The sequence below is a fragment of the Echiichthys vipera genome (genome assembly GCF_963691815.1).
Source record: "Echiichthys vipera genome assembly, chromosome: 12".
Classification (NCBI taxonomy): Eukaryota; Metazoa; Chordata; class Actinopteri; order Perciformes; family Trachinidae; genus Echiichthys; species Echiichthys vipera.
Window position 1 is genome coordinate 1,303,132 of NC_139837.1, and position 20,872 is coordinate 1,324,003.

A 20,872-nucleotide genomic window follows, 5' to 3' on the forward strand; every position below is an offset into this window, starting at 1 on the left:
GAGACTCGAGCGCGTGCGACACTGAAGGGTTCCTCCAGACTCTAAGTACAGTTCTGTCTCTTCTGCTCCTCCGTCGTACACTTCTCAGTCATTTCCTGACAGAAATCCACCGTGACAGTGGGGCTACATACTTCCTCGGCGGACCCCGGACCCAGCGGACTCTCCGGGCGCTCCTGCCCCTCACCCGACACCTCCGCCCCGGGCTGCCTGTCGTCCGGCCGGCCCCGACCGAGACCCACGTCATCAGACAGACACGCGGCGTCGCTTCGTCTCGACACGGGCGACCTGAGCCGGGATGAGCCCTCGTCGGAGGAGGAGGGCGACGGCGGGTTGGATGTGAGGTCGATGCTGGCGGAGCAGGGGGGCGGCTGGGCGCCCTGCACCTCCCGGCACACTTGCTGGGACAGGAAGGAGAGGTTCTGCCACAGCTCCGACATACAGACCTTCAGCTGGTTGCGTTCGCCCAGCAGCTTCTCCTTCTCACACACCTGAGAAAACACAGCGTCATCAGGTCAGTGAGCACGTGATGTCAAGTTTGCTTTTTATAAATCTCACAGTTTGAACTCAGGACGTGGCGTGGCGCCCTCTTCTGTGCGCACGCCACCTTTATAAACGAGTAAAAGTTACATCACTGCTGAGTCCTCAGAGCAACGTTTCACCTCTCATCCAAGAGGCTTCATCAGTTCATCTACGCATCTGACCAGGACCAGGACCAGGACCAGGACCAGGCTGGGACTGGACCAGGACCAGGACCAGGACCAGGCTGGGACTCGACCAGGACCAGGACCAGGACCAGGACCAGGCTGGAACTGGACCAGGACCAGGACCAGGCTGGGACTGGACCAGGACCAGGACCAGGACCAGGCTGGGACTGGACCAGGACCAGGCTGGGACTGGACCAGGACCAGGACCAGGACCAGGCTGGGACTGGTTCAACTAACTGGTGTGGAGATCCAGGTATTTAACCTCTCACAGGTCGATGATGTCACTGGAACCCTTTGTCTCCAAGTGCCAACGAAAGTCGTTAGAGTGGCAGTCGTTGGTGGGAAGTTGGTCTGGACTTCGTTAGTGCTGGTCCAGATCCTGGTCCTGGTCCTGGTCCAGTGGTTGGTGGAAGTTGGTTTCCACTTTGTTAGTGCATCATCGGCCTTGTAAGAGGTTAAAGACCTGGATCTCCACACCAGTTAGTTGGACCAGTCCCAGCCTGGTCCTGATCCTGGTCCAGTCCCAGCCTGGTCCTGGTCCTGGTCCTGGTCCTGGTCCAGTCCCAGCCTGGTCCTGGTCCAGCCTGGTCCTGGTCCTAGTCCTGGTGCTGGTCTGATGTGTACATGAACTGATGAAGCCTCTTGGATGAGAGGTGAAACGTCTTCCTGACAAAGAACCAAGTCCAGTTGCTTTGGACTGAAACTAACGATGACCTGGACACATGAGAACGTTCACAGGTTCATCACTGTTGAACATGAAAGAAGCATTTCTACAGTTTAACTAACATCATCGTCTCCTTGTCCGTATGCAGGACTGTTTTCAGAGGCGCCCTCCAGTGGCTGTGTGAGTGGTTTCTCTCACAGAGGCAGAGCTGGTGTGGATTCCTGCCCCTGTCGTAGAGAACCGTCTCCTCAGACCGTGTCTCTGTAAATCAGGGGGGTCAAACTGATCCAGTAAAGGGCCGTGTGGCTGCAGGTCGAGTCAGGTGTGTTCTTGCTCGGTTGGAATGAAAACCTGCAGCCACAGCGACTCTTTACTGGATCACTTTGACCCCCCTGCTGTGAACTGTCATGAGAAACTCACTCGTTTTACAGGTTTTGGCGCCCCCTGCTGCACACGGACCCAACACTCTCACTGTCACTGCCAGTGTCACTGTCACTGTCAGTGTCACTGTCACTGTCAGTGTCACTGTCACTGTCTGTGTCACTGTCTGTGTCACTGTCTGTGTCTGTGTCACTGTCAGTGTCACTGTCACTGTCTGTGTCACTGTCTGTGTCACTGTCTGTGTCTGTGTCAGTGTCTGTGTCACTGTCTGTGTCACTGTCTGTGTCACTGTCTGTGTCTGTGTCACTGTCTGTGTCACTGTCTGTGTCTGTGTCACTGTCTGTGTCACTGTCTGTGCCTGTGTCTGCAGAAGAAGAAGAAGAATTACTTTATTTATCCCGCACGGGGAAATTGAATTTTTTCACTCTTATTATTATACATACATAGACACACAGGCCCGAAATACACACACGCACAAACAGGGCCCATACATGCAATTAGGGAGAGATGTCAGAGCGAGGGGGCTGCCAGTGACCAGCGCCCCGAGCAGTTGGGGGTTCGGTGCCTTGCTCAACAGCACCTCGGCAGTGCCCAGGAGATGAACTGGCACCTCTCCAGCCACCAGTCCACGCTCCATACATGGTCCACACAGGGACTTGAACCAGCGACCCTATGGTTCCCAGCCAAGTCACCTATGGACTGAGCTACTGCCGCCCCCAAGCACTTTACCTTTAGAATCCAGACCTCAAATTAAGATGAAACCACTTTTCACGTGGATTTCCAGTGAAAAAAAACACTGTTTAATATTCGGGGCGATACGTTTTGTCACGTTAAGGTTCGAGTTCTCTTTGTGCCCTTTAGCAAACGACTCATTTCACTGTCGTGTGTTTATTCCTCTGCTTTTCCCTTTTTCTAACATCGCTGTGGATCAAGGAGGGGAAGTGAAGGAGGGGAGGTGAACAACATACTAGTGCACCCTGGGTAATGTAGTTTAACTGCCATGAGTCGCTGAGAGACAGATTTGGAGAGGAGAGGGTTTAGAGAAGTCAGAGAACGCAGAGAAAAGTCCTGCTACACCAGGGGGTCAAATCTGGAAGAGGAAGCGCGTACAGACGCACTTAAAGCCTCATGTCAAAGGGAGGAGTGTTGATTTCTTTGACCTAATCCAGATTAATCCTTAATCTTTATCTTAACCGTGGCAACAAAGGAGCTGTAACCTTTGTAAGCAGTCGTCAAAGTAGTTATTTGAACTCAAACTGATCTAAGTACAGAATAGTTGATCCTACCAAAGCACCCAGCGGACGTTTAACCGCAGCTTTTCAGGGATTTGAACCGTACTAATAAGTGATGTTTACGTTTCTGGCATCAGTTTCATTTAGTTTCCACATTTCCTGTTTAATCTTTACGTTGTTTAACGTGCACTCTTTCCTGCTTTGCTCTGAAATTGCTGCATAAAAGTTCCCCTCAGGATAAATAAAGTTATTTATCATCTTATAACGACCTGACATCATCCTTTGACCCTCGCTCCTCCAGACAAAAGCTGAACAGGAAGTAAACACCAGAGGGAAACCCCAGAAACCCTCCGACACAACGATGGTTAAGAGATAAACATTTGGACTGAGGCGCTGCAGTACGGCAACACGGCCACCAGAGGGCGTGCTGCCTCACATAATGCACCAATACACAGGAAGCTTCAGACCAGTGTGTGTGTGTGTGTGTGTGTGTGTGATCGTACCAGTTTGCGGATCTCACCCTCCAGGTTCTGGATGCAGTCCAGCTTCCTCTTGCGGCAGCGCTGGGCGGCGATGCGGTTCTTGCTGCGGCGGCGGATGTCGTGGATGAACTCCAGCTGCTCTGAGGTCAGTTTGTGCATCTTGATGAGGATCTGGAAGTCGTTGCGTGGCAGGTTGGTGATCTGGTCCACGGGGAAGGGAAGCTTCACCTACGAGGACCAAAGGGTTTGATTTCATTTGACTGGAACAAACTTAGATGATGTGAAACTCGGATGGAGACCGAGACACGTCGCTGAAAACTGCAGAAAAGGCGACTAAATGGAGCCTGAGTTAGTGTTACTGAACATCAAGACACCTCCTGAGCATGGGAGAGGGTTTATGGGTTTTTTTGCCCTAGGTTTTGCCTCCCAGGCTGCACACAGGCTGCACTATATCAAGGCTATGGGCGCACTCACACTGACGAAAAGAGAGCTGAGGAAGGCAAATCTCTGGATCTACCGCTCAGTCCTGGTTCCTACCCTCACCTGTGGTCATGAAAGCTGGGTCAGGACCCAAAGAACCAGGTCCAGGTCAGGACCCAAAGAACCAGGTCCAGGTCCAAGCGTGTGAAATGTGTTTCCTCAGGAGGGGGGCTGGAGTCTCCCTGAGGGCGCACTCAAACTCTCCATCCGTACCGTGCCCAAACACGTTTCACGGCTAAAGTCTTGTTCCTTTGACCAGTGTGAGTGCAACCGTACCGCGTCTAGGAGCGGCACGCTTGCCGTCCACGGCCCGTTTGGGAGAGGTGGGCTTTAGTAAAGCACGTTTGCACATGTACGAGCACGAGCGTGCGCACGTGTACGAGCACGAGGCCTACGGCGGTTCTGAGGTCATTTCCTGTGCGCCTGTTGGGACGTAGAAAAAAGAAGGAGGGACCATGCGCGGACATTTCAAACAATGGCGGTGAAAGGTTCACGTTGGTGTGATGCGGAGGTGGAGTGTTTACTGCAGATTTGGTCGATGAAAAGATTCAAAAACAGTCGACAAGACGCACAAAAACTCCGAGGTCTACGGAAAGATCTGGAAACAAAGCCACGCATCGCCATGACGTCATCAATGCGTGTGACGTGTTACGGCGTGATGACGTATAGGCAGCAAGAAGCATTCTCCGAGGCCCAGGTAGTGTGAGTACAAACGGGCCTGGAGGGGGGGACAAGGACCCTAAAGCACGGGGCACGGGACGGAGGAACAGTGGGAGGGCGCCCTGATATGAGCAGATGCAGCAGGAGTTGCCAGATGGAGGTCAGTGTGGAGTGAGATCCACCAGGTGTCAGTGTGACGCTGTTCTCTGATCGCAGCAGCTCGGACACAAAGATCCTTCCTCTCTGTGCTGATGTGAACGCTGTAACTCACGCTGGTTAATATCGTTCTTCACGAGTCCCTTCATCGATCCTTACAGTGACGTGTTCACTGGTTCCCAGATGAGTGAAAACCACTGGTGCTCTGTGTCCCCTCCATGTTACATTACAGTAGTGATGCTACAACAATGACATCATTCACCGCTCTGACAACAGTGTGTGTGTGTGTGTGTGTGTGTGTGTGTGTGTGTGCGCGCGCATCTATATTTAGCTCCATGACTCGAGGCAGGCACACAGAAACTCCAATACTGCAATACTTACTGTATATATGTAGTACTGTGTGAGGGCGTACCCAAACTCCCCTTTCCCGGGCCACATTAACCAGCTCTAACTGGGGGATCCTGAGGCGTTCCCAGGCCAGTGTGGAGATCTAATCTCTCCACCTGGTCCTGGGTCTTCCCCGAGGCCTCCTCCCAGCTGGACGTGCCTGGAACACCTCCCTAGGGAGGCGCCCAGGGTTCATCCTTACCAGATGATCCTGAACCACCTCAACTGGCTCCTTTCAACACAAAGGAGCAGCGGCTCTACTCCGAGTTCCTCACGGATGCTGAACTTCTCCCCCTCTCTCTATGGGAGACTCCAGACCCCCTCCTGAGGAAACACACTTCACACGCTTGGACCTGGACCTGGTTCTTTGGGTCCTGACCTGGACCTGGTTCTGTGGGTCCTGACCCAGCTTTCATGACCACAGGTGAGGGTAGGAACCAGGACTGAGGGTAGATCCAGAGCTTTGCCTTCCTCAGCTCTCTGGTAGAGCGACTGCAGCTCCGCCCCCGCTGCTCCATCGTCCCCTCACTCGTGAACAAGACCCTGAGTTGAACCCCTTGAACTCGTAGTTTGCCCCTGGGCCTCTTTCTGGAGGTCTCCCCACATTCAGACTGAGCTCTGAGCCGGTGTCTTTAGTTATGGAGTCACTTGTTGATGAGTCAGGTGATAAATGTAATAAAAATATAATAAAAACAGCTCTTTCATGTGCACGGATCAGAAAAACCAAGCGTATTTAAGGTGATTTGTAATCTCAGTGTTTTAAAATGTGAAGCCCGATCACTCACAGTAGACCCCCCCCCCCCCCCCCCCGGTCTCTTTAATGTGAATCTAAAAATACGATTTTTAAAATAATCAGTGGAATAATTGAGTGAGAGTTATTAAGGAAGGGTGTGTGTGTGTGTGTGTGTGGGGGGGGGGGGGGGGGGGGGGGCAAAATGGCCGACAGCAGAGTGGAGGGGAGAGTCTTGGTGGGCCGGCCTAATTGGAGAGGGCAGATCTGGGGTCAGGTGTAGCAGATGGTGGGGGGGGGGGGTGGCCAGGACACCTTCCACATGCCTACAGGGCACCCGGGGTGTGTGTGTGTGTGTGTGTGTGTGTGTGTGTGTGTGTGTGTGTGTGTGTGTGTGTGAGAGACAACTGGGTCAGGGCACAGAAGTGGGACAGACCCCACACACACACACACACACACACACACACACACTTATACTGGAGTAAAGCTGTGGTGAGGTAATGTAACAGGCGCTTTACTGTGTGGTTCAGCAGTGACTGTTTTATTTCCAGAGGTTTAATTTATTATATTTATTTTAATTATTCAGATGTAATGTGACAGTTTTCAGATCACTGTCACAAGTTTATTAAACCTCGCTGAAACCAAGATCCTCCCTCCTATAAACCGTATTTTCCCCTCTATAAGGCGCATAGAGTAGACGCTACAGTGGAGGCTGGGGTCACGTTAAGGACCGCCTCTAAACTCATTGATGCTAAGTTAGCGTGCTAGCGCTGTTGCCTTCAGTGGAACAGTGATCGTACGGACTCTTCTACTCGCTGCTCTCTGTTCAACAACCCACTGTTGGAGTTTGTCCTCCAGCTGCAGCCGTCTCGCTCTGTTCCCTCTAAACTCTGTTTAGTCTTCTTTACTTGGCGCAGGTCGTCTTGTTGCTTCCTCCACTTCGGCACCATTGATTGGTTCATGTTCAACTCTCTGGCTGCTGCTCTATTCCCGTGTTCTACTGCGTGACTAATGGCCTTGAGTGTAAACTCTGCGTCGTAAGCGTGTCTCTTAACAGGAGCCATTTTGGGCTCTTCACACAAACACACACATGGAAATGAAACGGCATGCACCATATATATATATATATTTACCGTATTCTCCGCACTATAAGTTGCACCTAAAAACCTTTAAAGCCGACAGTGCTCCTTATAACCCGGTGCTCCTTATATATGGACCAATATTGAGCCACAACAGGTCTCCAACTACGGTGAGCAGCCGCCGACTCTATTTTCCCCCGTAGAAGAAGTAACGCGCGGTGCATGTTGAGATATACGACTGCGTGAAGCGTGCCGTTTCATTTCCATGTGTGTGTTTGTGTAAAGAGCCCAAAATGGCTCCTGTTAAGAGACACGCTTACGACGCAGAGTTTACACTCAAGGCCATTAGTCACGCAGTAGAACACGGGAACAGAGCAGCAGCTAGAGAGTTTAACATGAACCAATCAATGGTGCCGAAGTGGAGGAAGCAACAAGACGACCTCCCCTGACTGTTGTGTTGACGTTCTCTTTAGCGCAGCTCCATCTAATGGATGCAGAACGTAACCCCAGCCTCCACTGTAGCGTCTGTTCTATGCTCCTTATAATGTGGTGACCTTAAGGTGCGGAAAATACGGTAGTTTTACGTATTAAGGATAAAAAATGCGATTTGTTCGTTTGACCCCGACTTTGGCTTTAAAATAACTGAACCATGAGAGAGAGAGAGCTGCAGTACGTCCTCCCCTCACATCTCACATCTCATATGATGGTGTATGTGCTTAGGCATCACCATGGCAACCATACAGCCCCGTTCACTGCAAAGAGTATGTGTTGGAAGTGCGTAATTTCTCCTGAGAGAGAAACCGTCTAAGAATAGTCCCCCGCTGTAAACGACACACGGAACAATCACCGCTGCACAGGAACACGTTCCCTCACAGCGGAGCGCCGCACAGTCGCTGTGAGGGCGCCGACTAACGAGGCTTTGATCATTCCTTTAAACATTGTTTCAAATATTAAAATAGCTCTGAACATACACACTGATATGAATCTGACGTGTTATGAGCAAATGTAAATGGGACTCATTGTGGAAGACATTGATGATGGTCGTACTGGTGTAAAGGTGACGTTAGCCCTCCACGTGTGTGTTTAACATTAAAACACAATATATGAACATGTATGGAGCGATGCAGCACGGTGAAGGCATTCAAAGGTCTTTTTTAACCACTAATGCTGCTGAAAATAACAGCAAACCTCTGCAGCAGCATGTGAAGAGTCCCTACACACACAACAAAGCAGCAGCAGCGTAGTTAGTGAAGCTGCTGGTGGGTTTGAGTCTTTTTGTGTTCATTTTGCATCTTTTTGTGCTGGTTTTGCATCTTTTTTTAGTCATTTTGCATCTTTTTGTGCTGGTTTTGCATCTTTTTTTAGTCATTTTGCATCTTTTTGTGCTGGTTTTGCATCTTTTTTTAGTCATTTTGCATCTTTTTGTGGTGGTTTTGCATCTGTTTTTAGTCATTTTGCATCTTTTTGTGCTGGTTTTGCATCTATTTTTAGTCATTTTGCATCTTTTTGTGCTGGTTTTGCATCTATTTTTAGTTATTTTGCATCTTTTTGTGGTGGTTTTGCATCTATTTTTAGTCCTTTTGCATCTTTTTGTGATGGTTTTGCATCTGTTTTTAGTCATTTTGCATCTTTTTGAGTTGGTTTTGCATCTGTTTTTAGTCATTTTGCATCTTTTTGTGCTGGTTTTGCATCTATTTTTAGTCATTTTGCATCTGTTTGTGGTGGTTTTGCATCTATTTTTAGTCATTTTGCATCTTTTTGAGGTGGTTTTGCATCTATTTTTAGTCATTTTGCATCTTTTTGAGGTGGTTTTGCATCTATTTTGAGTCATTTTGCATCTTTTTGTGCTGGTTTTGCTTCTATTTTTAGTCATTTTGCATCTTTTGTGGTGCTTTTGCATCTATTTTTAGTCATTTTGCATCTTTTTGTGCTGGTTTTGCACCTATTTTTAGTAATTTTGCATCTTTTTGTGGTGCTTTTGCATCTGTTTTTAGTCATTTCGCATCTTTTTGTGGTGCTTTTGCATCTATTTCTAGTCATTTTGCATCGTTTGTGGTGGTTTTGCATCTATTTTTAGTCTTTTTGCATCTTTTTGTGCTGGTTTTGCATTTATTTTTAATCATTTTGCATCTCTTTGTGATTAGCCGATGATGCTTTGTTGTGTGTAGGGACTCTTCTCATGCTGCTGCAGAGGTTTGCTGTTATTTTCAGCAGCATTAGTGGTTAAAAAAGACCTTTGAATGCCTTCACCGTGCTGCCCCGAGCTCATCACTGTTTATGCCGTAATTTCACTTTCAGGAGGCTAAAAAAGGTTCAGTACCCCTGGTGTACAGTTTCAGTTATTGGTATTGATCAAACGGTCGATACTTTAGTAACATACTGTAACAAACTGGTCCATTTCAAAGCTTGCATTGTCTAAGCAGCGTCGCAGATCTGCCTCAAACTGACCACTCAACAAACATTAGCTCACTTCAGATAACTGCTGATGAGTGAGTCAGAACTTGTGACTCCTTTGTTCACAACATCTGAGCAGGTCACAGATCAACATGTCAGTGGGTTTATCACCAAGTTAAAAACAGCAGAGTCATGATTGTTGTTTTCTGCTCTGGATCCCAGTCAGGTCTCTAATGATCGTGTCTCAGAGCGTCTGTGCTTCTCTGCATGAGCACAACACTTGGCCTGTGGCAGCGTGCAGCACCTGGGTGCAGCATCGGGGCGCAGCATCGGGGTGCAGCATCGGGGCGCAGCACCGGGGTGCAGCAGCAGCGTGCAGCATCAGGGTGCAGCATCAGGGTGCAGCAGCGGGGTGCAGCATCAGGGTGCAGCAGCAGCGTGCAGCATCAGGGTGCAGCACCGGGGTGCAGCATCGGGGTGCAGCATCGGGGCGCAGCATCGGGGTGCAGCACCTGGGTACAGCATCAGGGTGCAGCACCGTTGCACTTGTGCGTGGGAATACGTAAAGTCTATGGTTAAGAAAATGAATTCCCAGAGGAAAGGACTGTCTGACAGCAAGATAAAGCTATAAAAATATTCTAAATATATTGTTCACTTACACTGATGCATGTTTTCTCATGTCCAGTGCAGTAAATTGCTGTGTCAGTGCTCCTGGCTGTCATTTACTGAAGGGAACACACTGACAACCACACCTCAAAGTACCTGAAATGTCCCTTTAAGCAACTAAAGCTACACCCTCCTGCTTTACCACAGTTCTGAGAGCAGTGTCAGAGTCGCCCCGTACACCTTGGTGCTAACACAAAAGAGCATCGAGGCGAGAAAGTCAAATAAAGGACGGTACCAACCTCAGGGCCGGAGACTCTGGAGACGCCGCTCTCGCTGTCTCCTTCTGAGAAAGAGCCCGATTCGTCGCTGGAGTTGCAACCGCTGGCGCCGAATCCCTGCTCGTTTTTGATATTGGCGCAACCCTGAGAGAAGACCACCTCTCCGCCGTGGGGGTTCCTCTGCTCCACCACCCCGGCCAGGCAGTGAGAAAGTCCAGAGGTGGAGCCTGAGTGTGGGGACGAGGAGAGGTCGAAGTGGGGGAGGTTGAACGGGGAGCTGCCACTGCCCGCGTCCTCTGGGTAAGAGAAGGAGGACCGGGAGCTGGAAGTCTGGGTCCGGGGCTCGGAGGGGGGAGGGGAGTGGGCTGATGTCTTGATGGGAACAGGGCAGCTGGTGGTGAGGCACGACCGACCAGAGGAAGGACTTTCCACCTGCATCAGGGTTGAGACCTTTTCTCTGAACGTGTCGTCCGCGTAAGGATGGGCCAACATCTGTTGCTCTCCAGCTGCTGAGGAGAAAATGACACTGGCTCGGTCCAGCTCCCCCTCGTGTTTAGAGGAAGAGGCTCTGGACACCGGCCTCTCCGTGCTCTTGCTGGTCTTGAGGTCCACTAGATCCAGAGAGTCCCTCTTATCCCTCTGCCTGTCTTTGACCAGTTCTCTGTAGTGGTTGAGGGACAGTCTGTTGGTGAGGAGCTGCTGGATGGTGGTGCTGGGCATGCCGCTCAGATCGAGGCCGCCTCTCTGGAGGTAGGAGCGGAGGCAGGAAGAGGGTGAACCTCGGCTCGGCGAGTGCTCGGCTGCTACCGGAACCCCTTCCACCTCCAGCTCCATCTCCAGGACCTCCTCGGTGCACGACTCCGCGTTGAAACCGCTCCTCTCATCTCCCTCTTCCTCGAACACGAACGGTTCCTCTTTGATCCTGGAGGGCGTGAGGAGAGTCTGCGGAGCGGCGCCGCGGTCTCTGAGCTGAGAGCTCACAGGGCTGACTGAGGTATGGTTGGCCAAAACGACATCATCGCCGCCGTGATGGTCTTCTCCGTTGTGCTTGTTATCGCAGATCTGGTACTGGTACTTCCTGTATTTAGGACACTGAGAAAGGTCAGCGGGGAGTGACGCGGTGCTCGCTCCGTGACCCGTCTGCTGCCTCACATCCGCAGAATCCTCCTCGGAAAACGCTGCGTCCTCCTCGTCGTCGTCGTATTCCACCTTGCCGTTACTGGCCTGCTGGCTGTCGTTCTGCAGCTGGGCCTGAAGGAACCGGAAGCAAGAGTCCTCCAAATTGTGAACGCCCAGGAAGTCCGCGCACAGGATGACCTCGTGGATGTTTTCCTGACTCAGCACCAGCTTGGCTGTGTAGGCAAACTGGAGCAGCGGAGCGAAACCCTTGGCTGTCACCTGCAGAGAAGGGTGAGAGGAAAGAAGAGTTTAGCTGTCAGGGCTTTAAGCATTCACTCAGAAGAAGGTTAACGTCTAAATCTAAGGCTCCGTTCACACTGTAGTCACAAGGGACCTGATGTTGCCTCAGACCTGATGTGTGACCCAGATCTGATTCTTTTGACAGTGTGAACAGAACAAGTCCCATTGAATCTGACATTTTCCATCAGGACTTGTTCACTTTTAATGAGCTACTGACTCGGATACGAACAATCTGAACATCCAGGTCTCGTTTAAAGAGACTCTGACGTCATTGTGAGTCGTGCTGCACTGTTTTGGAAATGAAAAAGAAAAAGTGTGACACAGGAACAGAATCAGAACAAACATGGAGGACAGCAGTGAAGCAGGCTGACTGTGGAGGGGGACCCTTTCCCGGGCCACATTAACCAGCTCTACCTGGGGGATCCTGAGGCGTTCCCAGGCCAGTGTGGAGATCTAATCTCTCCACCTGGTCCTGGGTCTTCCCCGAGGCCTCCTCCCAGCTGGACGTGCCTGGAACACCTCCCTAGGGAGGCGCCCAGGGTTCATCCTTACCAGATGATCCTGAACCACCTCAACTGGCTCCTTTCAACGCAAAGGAGCAGCGGCTCTACTCCGAGTTCCTCACGGATGCTGAACTTCTCCCCCTCTCTCTAAGGGAGACTCCAGACCCCCTCCTGAGGAAACACATTTCACACGCTTGGACCTGGACCTGGTTCTTTGGGTCCTGACCTGGACCTGGTTCTCTGGGTCCTGACCCAGCTTTCATGACCACAGGTGAGGGTAGGAACCAGGACTGAGTGGTAGATCCAGAGCTTTGCCTTCCTCAGCTCTCTTTTCATCACAACGGTGTATTTGCAAATTATTGAGAACAATTTAATCCCACGACTAAAACTGGAGCGCTGCTTTTGTCTTTGTTCGAACTCTTTTTCACTTCCCTGGAGTCAACGAGTAGATGTCCTGCAGGAAAATTAGCACCACTCTGCAACTCAAACTGTAGAGGTTTGCTATACTAACTCACACTAATGACGCTACCTCTGGCCAAACACCTCCTCTGGGCTGCTGTTGAACACAACCACCAGGAGTTTTTTTAATCTGGTATGAAGCGGTCTTCATTAACCCAGATCTGGAGCTGCTGCCACCTTTGAGACAGACTCTGTGTTAGCTGGGTCTTAGGTTTTCAGGGGTGGATTTTTCTAGTGATGTAACTAAGGGTGGGTAAAATCTGAGAATCACGCTGTTTCTACGGTAGAAGAAGAAGAACACTGTGACATGATTCACAGAAACACAGAGAACAGAACAGAGTGTGTCTCTAACAAAGAGGTGTTGAGCTGGAAACGGATGAAACAGAATTTTACCCCACGAGCGACCGAAACACTTTCTCCCACAGTTCCTTTTCACCAGAGTATGAATCTGACATGTGTGTGTTCCTGCCTGGATCCTTTTACTCACCCTCCTCTCCCCCCTCACCCTGCTCCACCAGTCTTCTACGGTGTGTGTGTGTGTGTGTGTGTGTGTGTGTGTGTCCTATTACTCACCCTTCTCTACCACCCTCTCACACTGCTTCACCACAGTCGGCCTGACTTCTACGGTGTGTGTGTGTGTGTGTTGCTCATGTGCACATGAACATATACGTGTGTGTGTGTGTGTGTGTGTGTGTGTGTGTGTGTGTGTGTGTGTTGCTCATGTGTACATGAACATATACATGTGTGTGTGTGTGTGTGTCCTTTTACTCACCCTTCTCTTCCACCCTCTCACCCTGCTTCACCACAGTCGACCTGACTTCTATGGTGTGTGTGTGTGTGTCTGTGTGTGTGTGTGTGTGTGTGTTGCTCATGTGCACATGAACATATATGTGTGTGTGTGTGTTTGTGTGTGTGTGTGTGTGTGTGTGTGTGTGTGTGTGTGTGTGTGTGTGTGTGTGTGTGTGTGTGTGTGTGTGTGTGTGTGTGTGTGTGTCCTTTTACTCACCCTTCTCTTCCACCCTCTCACCCTGCTCCACCACAGTCGACCTGACTTCTACGGTGTGTGTGTGTGTGTGTGTGTATGTGTGTGTGTGTGTGTGTGTGTGTGTGTGTGTGTGTGTGTGTATCGGTGTGTGCGTAAGCCTATTTTCAGCTAGCATCAGCAGCATCAGCAGCTCTGTAACGCAGCTGTATCTGCACAGAGAGGAGACGCCGCTGCTCACTGGTACCGACCTCGTGCCTCTGACCATCGTCGTTTCCATCCTTTATTTCTCCTCACGCAGCTTTAACGGGTGTGATTTCACAGCTCAATCCTGTGTCGTCCTGAAGCTGCTGATGACGTTTACACTGAAACACTCAACTTTATTCTTTTCCATATGTTTCAAACATGTTCCTCAAACCCAGTCCGACACGTCCGGTACCTCGTTTATAAAACTGTGCGTAGAATTCTTCCTAAAACGCCGCGTTCGCACAAAACCATGAATGTGCTGCACACAAAAATATCGAGATTAGAGAAAACTCTCAATCTTTCTTTTATAAATAGCGATAAATTCCCATCTGAGTTGAGCGTCGTCCCACTTTCCCTCCCACTATCTTCCATAAATGGAATATGCTAAACAGCTCATGAATATGCACGCTGTTAATGAGGACGTGAGGAAAACGACCCAGAAGAAAGTCTCATCTCATCTCATCTTCAGCCTCTGATCCTGGATCAGGTCTCGGGGGCAGCAGCTCCAGCAGGGGACCCCAAACTTCCCTTTCCCGGGCCACATTAACCAGCTCTAACTGGGGGATCCTGAGGCGTTCCCAGGCCAGTGTGGAGATCTAATCTCTCCACCTGGTCCTGGGTCTTCCCCGAGGCCTCCTCCCAGCTGGACGTGCCTGGAACACCTCCCTAGGGAGGCGCCCAGGGTTCATCCTTACCAGATGATCCTGAACCACCTCAACTGGCTCCTTTCAACGCAAAGGAGCAGCGGCTCTACTCCGAGTTCCTCACGGATGCTGAACTTCTCCCCCTCTCTCTAAGGGAGACTCCAGCCCCCCTCCTGAGGAAACACAGTTCACACGCTTGGACCTGGACCTGGTTCTTTGGGTCCTGACCTGGACCTGGTTCTTTGGGTCCTGACCTGGACCTGGTTCTTTGGGTCCTGACCTGGACCTGGTTCTTTGGGTCCTGACCTGGACCTGGTTCTTTGGGTCCTGACCCAGCTTTCATGACCACAGGTGATGGTAGGAACCAGGACTGAGGGTAGATCCAGAGCTTTGCCTTCCTCAGCTCTCTTTTGGTCACAACGGTGCGGTAGAGCGACTGCAGCTCCGCCCCCGCTGCTCCATCGTCCCCTCACTCGTGAACCCCGAGGTACTTGAACTCCTCCACTTGGGGTCAGGACTCATTCCCTACCTGGAGTAGGCATCCACAGGTATCATGTTTCTATGAACACCAACGTTTCACCGCACAGTTCTGCGTCTACGTGATGTTTCTGTGCAGCAGCAGCAGCTTCACACACGAGGCCTTTAACACATTTGGGATCTTTCAGTCGGCCCGTAACTAAAACGATCAATAACCGATGATCACACGTTACATTAATGCTGAGCTGCATGGATGTAGACGTTATCTCTGTGCCCTGACTTTAATGTTCAAACACCGAAGTATCGACAGAAGGGGATTAGTGAGGACGCATGTTCAGACTGATAAAGACCCCAGAGCGGAGCCGCATGTGCACCGCGTCACCCTGAGAGTGATCACAATCACAACAAAAGGAAGAGATCAGTCACTGTTCACTACGGTGAGCGTGGGTTTACCTCCAGCACATGACGCGCGACCACGACGCCACTGGAAACGGATCCATTTCAGAGATGTGTGAATGAAACTAAGACACGGACATTTTGGGGCGAGATCGATTTCTTTCAATCACAGGAGTGAAGCAAATCAGTTAAAGCTCGAGTAGGTAACTTTAATAAAACACATTTACCCGACCGTAACCAATCAGAGCGGAGGAGGAGGAGCCTCTGAACGCTGATCACACTGTGAAGATTATCTCCCTGTGATGCACACCCCCCCCCCCCAAAGAGATTTCCGAAACACATTTTAGTGTAAAAGCTGTAAAATGAGGACGTTGCGACCACAAAGAGCCAAAACCACCGAGCTTTACAGAAGAAATATGCAACACAGTCACAGGATATCGACTCATGTTTGACCGTTCTGCGTCAGCGACTCCTCAGCTCTGATTGGTTGTTTTCCTTTGGTGGTGGTGGAGTCTTGCAGATGCCATTAGGAGCACGAGGAACAGGTCATCCGCGTCATTGTCAAAAACATAATTATATAACTATTATGTGACGTCTTCTATCAGAGGGTGAACCGCTCCACTGAAGGGGAATTAGTCTATTTAAACATCTAACCAGCAAGAGAACCTGTTTTAACTCTAGCATGTTAGCGGTTAGCTCGCCAGTTAGCCCTGTGAGTAGTCTGTAAGGGCGCCCTCCCACTGGTAGTGGTGGAGTCTTGCAGACGCCATCAGGAGCACGAGGAACAGGTCATCCGCCTCATTGTCAAAAACATAATAATATAACTATTATGTGACGTCTTCTATCAGAGGGTGAACCGCAACAGGGGTTAGCTCGCCAGTTAGCCCTGTGAGTAGTCGGTAAGGGCGCACTCCCACTGGTGGTGGTGGAGTCTTGCAGATGCCATTAGGAGCACGAGGGGAGGCGGAGGAACAGGTCATCCGCCTCATTGTGCTGTCAAAAACATAATAATATAACTATTGTAACGTCTTCTATTTAAACATCTAACCAGCGAGAGAGCCTGCTTTAACTCTAGTATGTTAGCGGTTAGCTCGCCAGTTAGCCCTGTGAGTAGTCTGTAAGGGCCAATCCCACTGTGCGTCCGTACAATGCCCGCAATATATGAGTCGATATCCTGTGACTGTGTTGCACATTTCTTCCGTAAACGTCCTCATTTCACAGCTTTTACACTAAAATGTGTTTCTGAAAACTCTTTATGGGAGAAAAATATTCATCACAGGGAGAAAATCTTTATATTTGATGATCGGCGTTGCCTCAGTTTTATCAGGTGCACACGAGACGGACGCCTGAACACGTGTCAGGTGAACACAGCGTGTAGTTCAGTATTCTTCTTCGCCACGTATGAGGGAACGCCGGTGTTTCCTCTAACGCCACAGCAGATCCGTCACACGGCCGCGTCTGTACTCTTGAAAACACTCGTTTCCAAAGCTGAACGTGTTTTTCCCGGAGCCCCAGTAATTAAGGAGAGGAGCGAGCGGACGGCAGCGAGGACGTGGAGAGTAACGCCGTGCGTACAGACGTATTAATCACTCTGACAGATCTGGGGCATTAGATGGTAATGTGAGCCACTGGGACTCGAACTGCTCCCTGATCAGCTCTGGTGGTGAAGAGAGACGGCATCAGCTAACAACCACGCTTACAGTCGTGTCCAGCACGCTTTCTTCACGCGTACGTGCTGAACATGTATGTTTTTAGAAGAGGCTGCTGCTGTTGTCCTCTGTTCTGGAGACGTCACAGTGTCTCTGTTGTCTCTCTGGGACCCTCTGAAGTCCGGCGAGAACAGGACGAGCTCCAAAAACCACTAAAAACCAGCGGCGTGCACAGACTTTTGAAGGTCAGGGGCGGGAAAAGGGAAAGAAAGGGCCCATACTGTCACACAGCGGTGAGGTCTGTCCTGTCTTGTGAATTTCCTGTTTTATTTTGAAAGGTAACTCTCCTCTCGTTCCAGGTCACGTGCCCTTCCTCTTGTGTCGTCCTCCCCTGATCCTTGATTGTTTCCACCTGTCAGGGCGCCCTCCCACTGTGCGTGCGTCCCGTGCCCCGTGCTTTAGGGTCCTTGTCCCCCCCTCCAGGCCCGTTTGTACTCACACTACCTGGGCCTCGGAGAATGCTTCTTGCTGCCTATACGTCATCACGCCGTAACACGTCACACGCATTGATGACGTCATGGCGATGCGTGGCTTTGTTTCCAGATCTTTCCGTAGACCTCGGAGTTCTTGTGCGTCTTGTCGACTGTTTTTGAATCTTTTCATCGACCAAATCTGCAGTAAACACTCCACCTCCGCATCACACCAACGTGAACCTTTCACCGCCATTGTTTGAAATGTCCGCGCATGGTCCCTCCTTCTTTTTTCTACGTCCCAACAGGCGCACAGGAAATGACCTCAGAACCGCCGTAGGCCTCGTGCTCCTACACGTGCGCACGCTCGTGCACGTACACGTGCAAACGTGCTTTACTAAAGCCCACCTCTCCCAAACGGGCCGGGGACGGCCCCCTGTCCGCAGTTATGCACGGAGCGGTTGCCATCACACTGGTCAAACGCACGAGGCTTTAGCTGAAAAAACGGTTTCTGCCCGGTGCGGAGGCACAGTGGGAGTGCGCCCTAAAGGGTGTCGTTGGTGGTGCGAAACCCTGCAGCGCCTTTCAAAAGTCCTCAGACCGCTCCCTGTGTGCCTCCCTGAGTGTTGTGTGTGTGCTCACTGCGCCCCTTTACCTTGTCTGGCAGGTTAATGATGGTCTCCACTTCGCCCGGCGACCCGTTGGGACCCAGAAGGGCCTGCAGGAAGTAGCGACTGCTGGCGGCGAGGACGGCCCTGTGCGCTCGCACCTCCCTCCCCTCCACCAGCACAGTCACGTCACACAGGATGCCCTGCCGCCGCTGCTCCTCCAGGCTCAACAGCACGTTGGCACAATGGACCTTGGATTCATACACGTACACGGGCGCTGCCGCCTCGCCATCCCGCTCCTCGCCTGCCGACATCACTCCCTCTGGCGCCCTGCACAGAAGAAAGAAAGAGGCTAAGACATCGGAACAGGAAATTAATTATCAAGTGTTGTGACGGATTTAGGGCGCACTCCCACTGTCCCTCCGCACCGCGCCAAAACAGGTTTCACAGGTAAAGCCCTTCACAATAAAAGCCCATCAATGTTGTCCAAACATCTAGGACCAAACTTCAGTCCTTCACAATAAAAGTCCATCAATGTTGTCCAAACATCCAGGACCAAAGTTCAGTCCTTCACAATAAAAGCCCATCAATGTTGTCCAAACATCCAGGACCAAACTTCAGTCCTTCACAATAAAAGCACATCAATGTTGTCCAAACATCCAGGACCAAACTTCAGTCCTTCACAATAAAAGTCCACCAATGTTGTCCACACATCTAGGCCCAAACTTCAGTCCTTCACAATAAAAGCACATCAATGTTGTCCAAACATCCAGGACCAAACTTCAGTCCTTCACAATAAAAGCCCATCAATGTTGTCCAAACATCCAGGACCAAACTTCAGTCCTTCAAAATAAAAGCACAACAATGTTGTCCAAACATCCAGGACCAAACTTCAGCCCTTCACAATAAAAGCCCATGCTTCAACAGCTCCAAAATAAAGCGTAAAGTCATTTTGAATGTAAACGAGCACCTGAGCCGCTCAGGCTGAGCGTCGCACAAACGTTCTGACTGCTTTCTCTCGTCAACGCCACTTTATTTCACTGATCTGACGGAAACGTTCATGCACAAGTATGAAATTCACCTTTTGAGATTCTTAGACGCGTGTAATTAAATTCTACGTGCACTTCGGTGCAGATCAAACAGTGATCTAAGACATTTCCTCTGTTTCCTCTGAGCACGGGTTTGTGTACTCGTGGTGCCGTCGGTGAACGCTTCGCTCTGGAGCGTACATTATTGCTGTGACGTCACGTTGAACCGTCGTATTAAAGAGTTAAATATAAATATAAAGAATCCTTCCATACTGATGGAGGCTGCTGTCACATGTACATAAAGCCCCAACACAGACAGCTGAGCGTGCAGTCTGTCTGTCTCATCAGCCCTGGGCTCTGTGTGTGTGTGTGTGTGTGTGTGTGTGTGTGTGTGTGTGTGTGTGTGTGTGTGTGTGTGTGTGTGTCAGCAGGCATAGCAGGGCTGATTTCTGCTGACTCATTGCTTTTGAGCAGGCAGAGCGCAGCACTGGGGGCCGTCTGCAGCAGTGTTCTGGCCCAGGGGCCGATCATCTCCACACTGCAGATCATCTGCTACCCCCCCCCCCCCCCCCCGTCCCCCCGCCCCCCCCCCCCCCAGGATAACTTCGGGCTCAGAGCATCTTTTCATGACGCCTGCACATTGTTCTCTACCCCTGTTTACCCCCCCCGCACTCACTACTGTCCATTCATCTGCTGCTGAAGGAGAAACAAAGGAAGGGGGGAGGCGTTCGCTCGCGCTGTTCGACTGTATTCCTCTGTTAGCGAAGGCTTTAACAACGGTATCGTACTCTACGGTTCGTAAAGAGCTTCTCTGACGTGCTACTTCAACCGCTCCCATGGAAACCGACCCGTGACGCTGAAGAGACGGGAGAAAAAACATGGTTTCCAGCACCAAACGCCTTCAGAGCCGTTCTCTGGTTCTTTAAAGGAGAAAGATTCTCTGGATCAGAAACACGATGAAACAGCAGCGTCCATGTTAGCGCCTGCTTCCTCCATGAGAGACGCCATTGTTGTCTGAATCACAACAGTCGCTTCTCAGCTACGTCACATCTGTAAAACCTCCTGAAATCCCTTTCCTTCGGAGAGATCCCAGATGACTTTCATTCCTCCTTGACTCTGCTCCACTCCACCATCTGGGATCGCTCCAGAGGAATTTGATTTCAGGAGGTCGAGCCAATCAGGAGCTTTCATAGATGTGACGTAGCTGAGAAGCGACTGTTGTGATTCAGACAACAATGGAGGAAGCAGGCGCCAACATGGACGCTGCTGTTTCATCATGTTTCCGATCTATAGAATCTTTCTCCTTTAGGCTTCTCTAAAGGCGTTTGGGTGAAAGCCAATCAGCACATCCACAACACCTGAACATCGATTGCTTTGCCGTAGGCCTCGTGCTCGTACACGTGCGCACGCTCGTGCTCGTACACGTGCAAACGTGCTTTACTAAAGCCCACCTCTCCCAAACGGGCCGTGGACAGCAAGCGTGCCGCTCCTAGACGCGGTACGGTTGCACTCACACTGGTCAAAGGAACCAGACTTTAGCCGTGAAACGTGCTGGGGCACGGTACGGAGGAACAGTGGGAGTGCGCCCTCAGTTCTGACTGAGTCTTTGGGCGCACTCACATTGTCATTCCGCACCGCAACCAGGGCTTTAGGGTCCTTGCCCCCCCCTCCAGGCCCGTTTGTACTCACACTACCTGGGCCTCGGAGAATGCTTCTTGCTGCCTATACGTCATCACGCCGTAACACGTCACACGCATT

The 20,872-nt window shown here is 50.7% G+C and overlaps 1 protein-coding gene across 1 annotated transcript; it reads right to left on the reverse strand.

Moving 5' to 3' along the window:
• Nucleotides 1-41: 41 nt before the first annotated feature.
• On the reverse strand, nucleotides 42-18,400 carry bach2a (BTB and CNC homology 1, basic leucine zipper transcription factor 2a; the record flags this gene model as incomplete). The annotated part of the gene is made up of 4 exons (XM_083924464.1): nucleotides 42-488; nucleotides 3,485-3,691; nucleotides 10,255-11,631; nucleotides 18,134-18,400. The coding sequence occupies 4 exons, from the start codon at nucleotides 18,398-18,400 to the stop codon at nucleotides 42-44; spliced, it is 2,298 nt and encodes a 765-aa protein (XP_083780590.1).
• Between the last annotated feature and the right edge of the window lie 2,472 nt (nucleotides 18,401-20,872).